This window comes from Sander lucioperca, chromosome 1, assembly GCF_008315115.2.
Source record: "Sander lucioperca isolate FBNREF2018 chromosome 1, SLUC_FBN_1.2, whole genome shotgun sequence".
NCBI lineage: Eukaryota > Metazoa > Chordata > Actinopteri > Perciformes > Percidae > Sander > Sander lucioperca.
The window spans coordinates 10,871,839-10,884,594 of NC_050173.1; the positions used below are offsets into that span (position 1 = coordinate 10,871,839).

At 39.2% G+C, this 12,756-nt stretch overlaps 1 protein-coding gene across 4 annotated transcripts in view; it reads left to right on the forward strand.

Moving 5' to 3' along the window:
- Window positions 1-12,756, forward strand: part of LOC116035013 (rab GTPase-activating protein 1) — a 71,210-nt gene that overhangs the window by 43,494 nt on the left and 14,960 nt on the right. For all 4 annotated transcript variants that reach the window (XM_035995912.1, XM_031277888.2, XM_035995953.1 and 1 more), the window contains 6 exons: window positions 5,107-5,220; window positions 7,220-7,294; window positions 8,775-8,900; window positions 9,106-9,249; window positions 10,311-10,352; window positions 10,746-10,874. In XM_035995912.1, coding sequence (XP_035851805.1) covers window positions 5,107-5,220; window positions 7,220-7,294; window positions 8,775-8,900; window positions 9,106-9,249; window positions 10,311-10,352; window positions 10,746-10,874 — 630 coding nt within the window. The remainder of the gene's footprint in view (window positions 1-5,106; window positions 5,221-7,219; window positions 7,295-8,774; window positions 8,901-9,105; window positions 9,250-10,310; window positions 10,353-10,745; window positions 10,875-12,756) is intronic.

Below are 12,756 nucleotides of genomic sequence, written 5' to 3' on the forward strand. Positions count from 1 at the left end.
AAGGAGGCCGGCGGGTCCTCTAACTCTTGTGGGTCGCCACCACTCACCATACTCGTCCTTTAGTGCTGCTATCTCTGACTCACTCATTGGACCGTCGACCTGCAAAAAACTGCATGCAGGCGGAGCTCGGCTAGCTTCAGAGCTAAGGCGGGGCTACAGATTAGGTGTCCCTAGAATTTGCGTATCTAACAGTAGTTCCGCATTACATTAGTTCCGCATTACATTAATTAATTTGCATGCAAGTTTGATTTATTTTTACGCCCGTACCGCTTCGGTTCAATACGAATACATGTACTGTTCCACCCCTAATCCATTGTGTTTGTTAGGAGAGTTAAACAGAAACTGAGCTGAGTAGCTGTTGCAGTTGGCTTTCATACCTGTCACCTTATTTGCTGTTGATGGTAGAGAATAGAGGCAACTTTTAAACGGGTTAGACTGAGGGCTTCAAAGCTTTTGCAAAATGTTTCTACTTTGCAAAAACCAATAAGTCTTATATGGTATGAACGGAAATCATTTCACTTTTTTCAGCACGTAACGCTTGACGTTTTTATACTTTGTGTACGGATTAAACAAACAAGATACAAAGTGTTAATTAGTGAGCTTTGCTGGTAGGTGTATTTTTGAGCTCTGGACAGAGCCGGCTAGCTGTTTCCTCCTGCATCCAGTCTTTATGCTATCTGTTATGCTATTTATGTATTGTTTATTCTATCCAAGCTGACCACAGCTACAGTTTTTTGTAAAGCAGCCTAACCCTTTATAGCTGCCTCGAAAGCCAACATGTATTAATTGTTTAAATATCAGCTACAGTGATATGTATGTTATCACCTTTGTATTTCACAGTCTTCTTTATACATACATAGAGATACACTATCCTTATCATTATCTTTTGTCTTATCTCTCTTTGTCCTTCTCTTAATCGCTTGAACTCGCTCTCACACTTCCGCGCATTACCATGAGACACTGGATGTTTTCTCTCCCCTCTCACGCTACCCTAACCTCACTTTAACTGAATAGACAGACAGAAAGGAAGCTAATTGTCCATTATGTCAGAGGTCTTTGTACATGCTCTCAGCACTTCAGATAAGTATGGCTAAGTGGTGCTTGTATAAACATGGATCCTTATCATTCACTGAGAGACTGTAGCCCGGTGTAATGAGCCCTTCACACTGGATGTAGTAACTCCACCCCTGCGCTCTGAAATGCATCAATACCAATTTCAAGATCAAGATTTCTGGAGTGCCTGTGTGCACCTTTTCAGTGGCTATAGTTACACCTGGTTGAACTTTACTCATGTGCTTCATGGTAAAGCCCTTATCTGCCACGTATTTTTTGATAAATCGATTAATCATTTGGTCCATTTGTTGATGGAGATATCTATTAATCCACTAATGTTTTTCAGGTCTAGTAAATGAGAATTGTACAGAGTCTGTTTCAGCAGGACTCTCCATGGAAGCAAGAGGACAAATTCAACAAACCTAAAATAAAAAATTACCAGAATTACTCTGACAATCAACATTATTCAAACTTCCTTAAGCATCTAGTCACATTGGCTGTGCTTACAACGCACGCACGCACACATTTCTTCCTGCATTTCCTCTTATACTTGGTTATTTTTGTTTCACTCTCTTGCGCTGTGGAAGTTGGAACAGAAACCTTGGAAAAAGGAGAGGGAGGGACTTGATAGTTACAATAACAGATAGACCAAGAAGGTATAATTAGCTACAGAAAACAAGAGAGATTAAAAAATGATTTTAAATTAAGGGATTTCTTAGGTATTTGGCTTTCATTTACATCCACTTTGACTATGGTATTGCAGGATGGTTTTGCTAATAGGGATTTTAAGCCCCTGCTGCAAATGATGGTAAGCTTCTATCCTGCAAAAGTGCCATTGAGCAAGGCACAGGATGCTGAAAAATTCAAGAATTATTTCTCAATGTGCATTGGGACATTTTCCTACATGGATCAATGGAGTATCACATTAATTTGCTCGTTCTTTGCTCTTGCTGACTGTCTTATTCTTCACTGATGGTATGAAAACAGGGTCGTAGCACCAGGCTACAAAGAATGCTGTTTCTGCCTACACAGTTAAATGAATGCCCCATGTTTGTATTACATCACCCAAAATAGTTTCAGATATCTTTAAATGTGTATTTGGTCTGTCATGTAGTGGCCAGGATGTCTTGGAGTAACGTTACTTACTTAGAGGCTGTTTGTTCCAAATACACTGTGCATCAATAATGAAATGAGAGGTGATTAATCTTGCTAGTAGAGTAATTACTGAACTGTGTGCATGTGTGTGGTATTTTCACTGTGTTGTGCTCTATCATCACAGTAGAGGGATATCCCAGAGTAAAAAAGTATGTTGCCTCAGGCCTGTGTGTGTAGTTGGGGTTGTGGCCATGCCTCTGTACTTGCATCAGTGTAGGGGTGTCCCTGACTAAGAATTTTCATAGTTGAATCAGAATTGTCAAGTGTTGCCTATCGTCGACTGATCGTTGAATCGTGGGGGTTGGGGGGCGACCGTCGGTCACGGATCATGGAAAGTGAAACTTAAATCTGTTACGGGGCGGTCAGATTTTTTATTGTTGACATATTATGTTATTAAAAGCATCAAAGAAGATTCGCGATGAGACGAAACCGATTTAGAACGATGCAGGTAAAAGTTGCAGCGGTCTGAACCGGCCCGGAGGCTCAACGAGCGCCTGCAAGCACAATATATGGTTGAGCAACCTAGAGAGTGAGCGTCCTGAGAACAAAGCAGTGTATCAGAAATATAAAACGCTTTTGCCGTTTCATCCCTAGAAATGCAGCTGTAGCAAGCATCTCACTATCACTAACGTTATCCATGTTTATATTTAGACGCAATAAATGATATCCAGCTACAAAAAAGCCTGAAAGTCCGAACTTAGGACGGAAGTACAAAAAGTCGTTGTGCTATGAAGAGGACACACCGTCTCGTCTCATCTCGTTGGTGTAACCTGGCAGGTTTCAGAACGTTGCAGACCAGCACATTGCCAGTAGCTGCAAGTTTACACTCGTCTCGTCCAGAATCTTTGTCTGTGAGACTGGCAGTCGAATCAGGCTCTTTCCATCGAAGCATTGGATATTCCACTATTAGGGGTCACCCCTACATCAGTGTATTCTGACCATGAACAGTTTCTTCTGATCTTGTGTCCTCCATGCTAGCGACATAGCTCTATGGTATGGCAGTGTGGTCTGTGTTGATCGGTTGGTGCACCACTTTTGGTCCACACTGAAATATCAACATATCAACAACTAATGGGTGGATTAAAATGTAATTTGGTACAAACATTAATTTCCCCTTCACGACACATTTCAATCTTTTCGATGATCACTCTTTAATCATTACCATTATCAGGTCAAAATGTTAATTTTGCCCAGTAGTTTATGATTAAATACCTGCAAAGCTAATGACACACCCATCATCCTCAGCTGTACTTTGTGTTTAGTGATAATAAGCTAGCTAAACTAAGATGGTGAACATAGTAAACATTATACTGTACCTGCTTAGCATCAGCATTTTAGCATTGTCATCGTGAGCATGTTAGCATGCTGACATTGAACCATTGTTGTCTCAGAAAGCTGCTAGCATAGTTAAAGACTCTTCTTTTTTTCCAGCTAGTGGCACCCAAGGGGGTAAGCTTCTCCTCACAACGCGTAGATCCTATGGCGCCATTTTGATGCTAACAAGCACTCACCCCCCGTTAGCATCCCATTGACTGCCATTCATTTTGACGTCACTTTGACAGCGAATAACTTTACATCTGATTTGTCCATTGTTTATTTCTAAAGAAACACGACAATGTATAAAAGGCTCCATTACCTTGTACCTCACGTTATGGCTCCGTAGCAGACGTTTTTGTAAAAATAGGCTAACGATTGTGTCATAACAACGGGACTTACTGTCGCATAGTAGAGGAATTACCGTATAGTACAGGAGAAGCTCGCAGGCAGTTTCAACTTAGATTAGCTGTTTAAGTTTAATTACTAATGTTAACTAGCATTTTAGTTAGCAATAATTAGCCTTTGCCTATGTTATCTCCTTACATATACCTACGCTCTCCGTCTCTGCAAGATTGGGAATGATTGAGATTTCTCTTGGCACAGCTACCAGAAGACTTCCAACTTTCGGACAGGTTGCTCATGTCACATTTACGTCGTCTCTCTCAGTTGGAGGCTGCGCAGTAACGCTCAGCACTCACCGGAAAAGTGCTTCTAAAATCCTTCACTGGTCTCCGTCCAGAGCAACGGGATCTGTTGGTCCATTCTATATACAGTCTATGGTGGCACCACTCAGCCCAAATGAGATTCATTTTTAAGAAAAAAAGCAAACATGTACTGCAAACAACACCCTCAATCCTTCAGGTTATGGTGCTGATGGCTCTTTTCCTTTTTAGATTTTTGTTTCAGGTGAATACATTTTGTATTCACACCTTAACACATTTCCTGCTCTCTGTTCTAGTCACTCATCAATTCACTCTGTTACAGTTCAGAGTGTTTGTTAGTAGGTGTGACAATGAAAGCCAAACAATCTTACCAGACTGTTGTATACAGTACAGTATTTCAGTCTCTTAGGTTTTTTTTTTCTATCAAATGACCTCCTTGTTGATATCACTCTAAAGTAGGGCAATGTGTCAGAGATTTTCTTGTTTCTTGTATTTCACAAAGTGACCCGATTTTAGGCAATGAACTCGGTATGTTGTTTGTTTCAGAGAAAACTTGTATGTTGAATCCACATGATGAATAATAGGAATCTGTTTGTGTTTGGTCAGTTTTCCCTTAATGTTATTTTTTTACAGTTTGTCAGAGCTGCATTATTATTGTTAACTATTGTTAGTGTATCTAAGTCAAGTTCTAAATCGATTACAATTAGAACTAAATGGACAGAAAAAAGATAAGTAGAGATACAGGGTAGATGTACAGTCTGTACTGTGGAAGAGAACATTCTGTGCCTCCAGTAGTATACTGTAAATCTCAGCAGTGTGTTGCCTTCACATACTGAGGTACACTGACCACTGCTGGGCATCTATGGATTTCCCCCCCCCCAGTAGTTCGCTAATAAAACTTCTTGTGTGTCATTATTAGGAATCCCCTCAGGACAGTGCCATCACCAGGGACATTAACAGGACATTCCCAGCTCATGACTACTTCAAAGACACTGGAGGAGATGGACAAGACTCCCTTTACAAGATCTGCAAGGTGGGACACTCACACATGCAAGAGGATGTTTAAATTACATTTTTAAAGTCAACAGGCCATTATGGAGCCAGTTAAATAGCTACAGCTGACAGTATACCAAATGAGCTGTAAACCTTTTGTAGAGAAAGGTACAGAAACAAGCATTTTTTCCCTTCTTCTATTCTCCACTCTGATCAACATTGACTGCATTGAAATTTAATTTAAATGCAGAACATATACAAACAATACCTGTTTTTTTATCCATCTTTTCAGAAATTTCACCCAATGTATCCTCTATTTAAAATAAAGTTTAATGGAATTCCTACGACCCTATCCGTCATAGTAAATAACGGATTCATTTTTACTGTACAATCTCTGTCACAAGTGTTTTTTGGGTGATTTTTTATAAATGTTGTGGCCCTAACCTCACTGAGCATAATACAGTGCTGTAAAACTGTAATTGGAGACATAAACAGTTGGTCTTTTTGGTAGCAGTTGTCTTCATTTGCAAGAACCACTTAAAGCAGGATGCATGTGAAAAAGATTCACGTTTCCATGTCATACGGTGTAATTGTTGTGTAAATGACTTGCTTGCTACAGTTGGTCTGAAGACAAAGTTTGCAGAGCAGTAGTGCGAGTTGTCACAGCTAAAGGGAACTGTTTATTAATTAACTGAACAGCCGTTCTGTTTCTGGGTGGTTCAGCGAGTTCATAACAGCCACTGCCTGTCTAGAAATGAAACACAAGTTTCTAATCGATCGAACACACACACACACACACACACACACACACACACACACACACACACACACACACACACACACACACACACACACACACACACACACACACACACACACACTCTAGACACTAGGCAAACCTGGCAACTTGTCATAAAATACTTAGTCATTGTTAAGTGTCAGTTCTTTCTCATGAGAATTAACATGTATACATTTGAGATATACACACATTTCAACCTATAGTTCCATAATCCCACATAAACTAGCTGCACTTTGTTCATTGTCATTTCATTCATGATGTATAATACAGGTAAGGACATCCATCTCTTTTCCAGACAAGCACCTCCTCAGGTGTGTTTGAATAATTCAGTGGGCCCTCCCTTTCCTCTGTGTATGGATTGATCCACACTTTGTCTGTTTGACTTGTACTCATTATTTGTGTTTGTAGCTCAGTAGGCCACTACAGCCCCCTTTCCCTTGCTCCCTCCCCTCATATTTACTCCATTTCCTTGATACCAACAATCTCCTAACCTTTCTTTTCTGTTTGTCTTTTTAACAGTCTCATTGTAATTTTTTATTTTTTTCCTGTCCCTCACTCCAGATCATTACCTCATCTTTGTCTTCCTTTACTGCTATTCTAATACCAGTAATGAGGCCCTTGACAATACAGTCAAGTGTGTTTGAAGACGTAAAGCATACAGTGCAAACACTTAAACAACTTTAGATTTCTAAAAAGGTAATACAAACTACTAGATATTACTCTCAACAGTTTGTACACTATAATTCAAGTGCTCTGTAGCCCAACAAGTCTGCTGTGAGATAAAAAAAATAAACAAACAAATTCCATTTGACTGATATAATGGTATGCACACTATGTTATTCTTTATTTGTTTGTGTGTAATTTCTCAACTTCTCTTTAATTTTTTCTGTTTGATTTAAAGCTGTGTTAAGCTTCCAATGTAGCTTGCGCCATCTTTCTCACTGCCTGTCTAAAAGTTCAGTGTACTGACACTGAACTCACCCTTGACTGGTTCGTCAACTTCTAAGGAAAAATATTTGGTCTTTTTGTTCAAATTACCCACAACCTTCAGCTCTCTATCACATTACATTTCAGGCTTCAGTTGCAAACATTTGGATAAACATCTATTATACAATAGTTGGACAAGCACAACCCAGAATTTTTTTTAATGATTTTATCATAATTTAATTTCTCATAAATTTTTGAATTCACTGTGAAACTTATTTACTGTGTGCCCGTTTGCCTTTGTCCTCTCCTTCAGGCTTACTCTGTTTACGATGAGGAGATTGGTTACTGCCAGGGACAATCCTTCTTGGCTGCTGTGCTACTGCTGCACGTGAGTTCACATATCAGCAGGATCCAGCAAAAGTCTTATCCAATTTAATCCACTTTCAAGAGCTGAGAGGGACTGTATCTTTTTTTGACATTCTGCAGTGCTATATGATTGGCCTGCCTTATTTAGAATGTCTTGGAGCAGAGAGGGGCCCGGGACACCTAGGGGGTCCTCAGAGTCACTGCAGGGGGGCCTCCAAATTATTGTTAATTTTTGAAAGTGTTTTCAAATTAAAATGTCTTAACATGAATCTAACATTATTAGCGAATATAAATCCCCACTGATGATAGGCTGTTCTGGCCTATGGGTAAGGTAGTCACATAAGCTTGATTTATGGTTCTGCGGAGGCTCCACACAGAGCTTTCGTCGTAGCCTACTTAAGTGGCCTGATGTTTATACTTGTGCGTTGTTGTGTGCGTAGTACTGCGAGTAGTGACTCTAGAGTCATAGTGAGAGAAACAAAGTGTCTCCCCTGTAATTTCTGACCACGGTGGGACATCTTTAGCAGGAAAAGTTAACCCTCTCCTTGATTTCATGTTGTTTATGGAGAAGGAGAACCAGGAAAAGAGTCGGGGGAAATACAACGCTACCAAGCAACGGCCTTGGTAGCGTTGCAACATGTAAATGTAGTTACATTTTTCGAGAGGTGCATGTCAGGCTATGGCGTAGGGTCCGGCGTAGGTTTGTGTCTCCACGTACCTACGTACATAGCAACTGCGTAGATTTTATGCAGAAGTATAAATCAAGCTTGAGGTAGCCTTCTACAGATACAGTTAATCCTAATCACTGTGCCACATGTATGTTTAACATTAAAATATTTATAAAATCAAACCAACAATTATTATTTTGATAGCTTAGTATTCTGTGCACTAAAAAGGTATATATAAAGGCTTTAGGCTGCCCTACACTTTATTGTAGGTCCAGTTTAATATGCAACTTAATTTTATACAATATTAGTAGTAGGGGGTCCCTGCTCCGTCTCTCCTTCAGTTAAAGGGTCCTTGGTTTAAAAACCGTTGAAGACCCCTGTCTTAGAGCCTTTATCTGTGGTATATTAAGTGTAGGATGTGAAATGCATGATGTACTGTTACTGTTACTGCACAAAAACAGTTTGAGAAAGATTTCAGATGCAAGTTGGTATCTGTGGGACACTGAAATTTTACTTTTATAAATAAAATATAATGTGTTTGTGTACATGTGCCAAGCTAGGCTAGGCTAGCCTTTAGGACCTCCTGCAGTTCATTGGTATGTCAACACTGCCACCTAGTGGACATCCAATGTCAATGTCTTCTTAGAAGCTGATGGACCAGGGGAGATGTGTGCAAAGTATAACAACATTGTAAGGATTTCTTTAACAAGTTCAGGTAGTTTCATATGGGAAAGCTGTGAATTAAAAGGTTTGCCATATTAGCCTCATCTGAAACCTGTGTTACTAGGATATGAATTGGCAGAAGGTAATACTTACTAAAACCGTCTTCTTCAGATGCCAGAGGAGCAGGCTTTCAGTGTGCTGGTCAAAATCATGTTTGATTACGGGCTCAGGGACCTTTTCAAGCAGAACTTTGAAGATCTGCATTGCAAGTTCTTCCAACTTGAGAGACTCATGCAGGTATGTGTGTGCCATTTGCAGATCTAAAGTGTTTTTTCTGAATGTACACCATAACAGTGGTCGACTTCACTGTGTTCACGCATAATCAGGCTGAAAAAATGTGTTAGTTGTCATACAATTGGTCTAATTGCTTCTTTCTTTCTTTACCTCTGTGTTTATTTCCCCCACCTCCTTCTGTCATTTGCTTTCTCTCTGTCTTAAACAGGAATATATACCAGACCTGTACAACCATTTCCTGAATGTGGGTCTGGAGGCTCATATGTATGCCTCTCAGTGGTTCCTCACCCTCTTCACAGCCAAGTTCCCTCTTTACATGGTCTTCCACATCATTGACCTGCTACTGTGTGAGGTTGGTAATGAAAGACCCAAACACTCTGTGTTACAGATTTAATTTTCAATTTCAACCAATTCAATTAATTTATTTTTGCCATTTATGTATGCACATTATCCCATACTGACAAAGAGAAACATGTACTCTAAGGAATCATTTGCTATGACACTCCAAACTGAGCTCATGTGCATCCTGTTTATTTTGATCTGTTGGTTGACTGATTTGTTGACCATGGCAAATTCAAGCACTAAGAGCCCCCAGGACTTGATATAATAATAAAGTTTTGAAGCGAGACGTGGAACACTGAACACTCTTCCAAGAGCTGGCTGTTAGGTCAAAGTCAGTAATTCATCCACTTGAAGGGCTCAGAGTAGAGTAGTTTTTAATATGTTTTTTTGGCCTTAATTTCAAAGCTACATCTAGTGAAAATGATGCCCCAAAAATTACCTGAATAATGCAGGGCATCATGATTCTGTAATGATATATTGCAACAGCAAGAACGGGGGACTGTTCAAGATCTAGGAAATGATGGACAGACCAAAGAACAGAGAGGAAAGCCTGCTTTAAATCACACTCAACCTTATTAGACTAAGGGGAAGGTTGACTTTTCAGCATGGCGGTCCAAGCCAAGACAACTGGAATGTCTCCGCATGTCTTTAAGTTGACCTGCCAAATCCTGAAGCTCTGTAGAGGGATGTTATGTTTATTGTTTTTCAACCTCCCATAAAGTCTGACAGCTCTGATAAATAAGCTGCAAGGAAGAGTAGGGGACATTGAGCAAATTTAAATAGGCAATGCTGGTAAATGAATATTATTAGCAGGGACTGCAGCACTAAATAATGTGTCTGATTATGTACTGTATATCGTTTAGACATTTCTCTTTTTGTTTAAATTAATCTGGAAATGTGCTTTTGTCATTATTGTGTATTATGTGTCCATTTATGGCAAATCATATTTTAAAGTACATAAAAACTACACAGCATGCACCGTTTTTATTACTTTTAGACAGTTAAACCCATGTCTATTTTTATTTCTTTGAACCTACAGTAACTCCATGAAAAATGTGTCTTTATTTTCAGGGCATCAGTGTGATCTTCAATGTGGCCTTGGCACTTCTGAAGGTAAAGTAGCCCGAGCTGTTATGAAGACACACAGATGCTCGCACAAACACACGACCACCACTAGCGACAACAGCTCTGAGTAAGAAAATCAAACCAAGGAAAGATGTTAGTGTAGTGTCACCTATTGAGAACAAAAGAGGGATCCATTTTGTTTAAAAAAAAAAAAAAAAAAAAATCTGAGCAACTTTTATCATATGCTTGTTTCTAGACTTAAGTTAGTTTTTATCACAAACCTATTATTTATCATATATAGTTCAGAAAATTGTGTAAACCAGTGAGGATCGTGCTGCTTCATGTTGCAAAAAGGGAAATAAATGTCCTACCAACAGTCTACTCCAGCTTGTGTAAAGGTTTTATAATTTACTTTTATGTTCCCATCCTCCTTTTCCTCAGACATCAAAAGACGATTTGATCCAAACAGACTTCGAAGGTGCACTCAAATTCTTTCGTGTCCCGGTTCCAAAGAGGTACCGCTCTGAAGAAAACGCAAAGAAACTGATGGAGCTGGCCTGTAGCATAAAGGTGAGTAAAGAGTTTAAAAAAAAAAAAAGAATAACGTAGCAGTGTCTTTTTCAGCCTTACATCCTTTATACAAGCCTCTTAAAATAGGTTTAGTTTTGTATTCAACGTGTTGTTAGTAACCTAATTTTCATTTTGAGTAAAAATAGAAATGTATACAAGTCCCTTATGTGGTAAAGCTAATGGTCTTCAAAATGTTCAGAAAACCTCAAACATTAATAAATAATAATAGAGTAATACAGTAATAGAATATTTGTAACAGAAAACTCAGTATGTCTACTAATCAGATAAACAATATAAGATGTAATGGATTGAGTCCGTGGAGAAACCTTCGTTGTAGTCCAGCAGTACTACTTTAATACCAGTAGGGGCCACTTTTGAACTTTAAATCAAGTTTAACAGATGCAATGCACACACACACACACACACACACACACACACACACACACACACACACACACACACACACACACCTCTCGCTTTCTGTCTGTCTCTTAAACACACACAAAAACACACACACACACACACACACACACACACACACACACACACACACACACACACACACACACACACACTTACCCCTGTGTCCTGACCTGTTTTGAGCAGTCTGGTCTAGTTAAGAGGGCCCTGACTTTGAAGGTAACTTTGGGCAGAGATATTTATTAGCACAAACTCTGTAAAGGAGCCAGCATGGAGAGAGATCTGAGCTTTTTGGTTCCCAGTTAGACAGGTGGAAGGCAGAGACAAATCTAGCGGATCTAAATCAGAGGCAACTGTACTTGTGTGTGCGGTTTTGAAGATGTTTCAGTACTCATCTTGGAGGCATCAGTTCTGATCATAAATCATGAGGTTGGGCTGATGAGGCCTCTCAAATGGAATCCTTGTTTTCCTTATATGTGCTGCTTTTGTCTTATTATGTTAAATGTAATCATTAAGCTTTAGTTATGCTTGCATTGTAAGGGATTTGTACCCATTTGAATAAAATGCCTGTATTTAGTTACATTGATGCATATTGACCTACAATTTACTGCTTTAAGAAGTTATTTCCCGCACATTATTGTATGTGGCAAGACAAAATAATTCCAAGAAGTCATTTGACCTCAGTGAGTATGGCAGTGGTGGAGCTGGGAATTAAATCTGAATCAAGGTAGGCTAATCTGAAGCTTGGATGTCACTATAAAGGGATTAACTGACCAGATTACTGGTGCCCTCATTGACGGGTGACACTGCCTTCTGATTGGACCACAAATCTTTCTGCACTGCCAGGTGCTCTGACTTTATTGAGCGTTTTGGCTCAGATTTGCCAGGTATGCAGTTAATGTCAGATATCTAATAGTGTTGTTTAAAACATGATGTAAAGTTTGGACCTTTGGATGACCTACCTGGGGAGGTTAGCCATGTACATGTTGATGCTAAAAAGCACAAAGTTATGGAGAACTAAATTGGCTACATGGAATTTTAAAATATATTTTATTTATGTACCAGAGGTTAAAGTCAAACATTTTGGTCCTTGACCCTTTGAACTGTTTGCTCATCCCTTCCCTGCTTCATAAATCAGGATTATAGTAATCCTATCTCAAGAAAAGGAAAGTAAAAGGTTGTTGTAAAGTTATGGAATCAGTAAGCGTATCTATATTTTTATTATAGTACAGCTATCGTAGTGCCTGTGTGAGTTCCAGTAGAAACTTAAAGTAAAACTTTTTAAACTACTTTACATAGTAATTGTGGTCAAAGGTCATTATAATTTGAATAATTTTGAAGTGAATATGTGACAGTTGGAAACTACAGTCAGTTCACGAAATTTATTCAGGAGACAATCTCGGGGTCAAAGTAGGGTCATTAAAGTTGTCTCAGTGTGTAGTTGTTACACCTACTTCCTCAT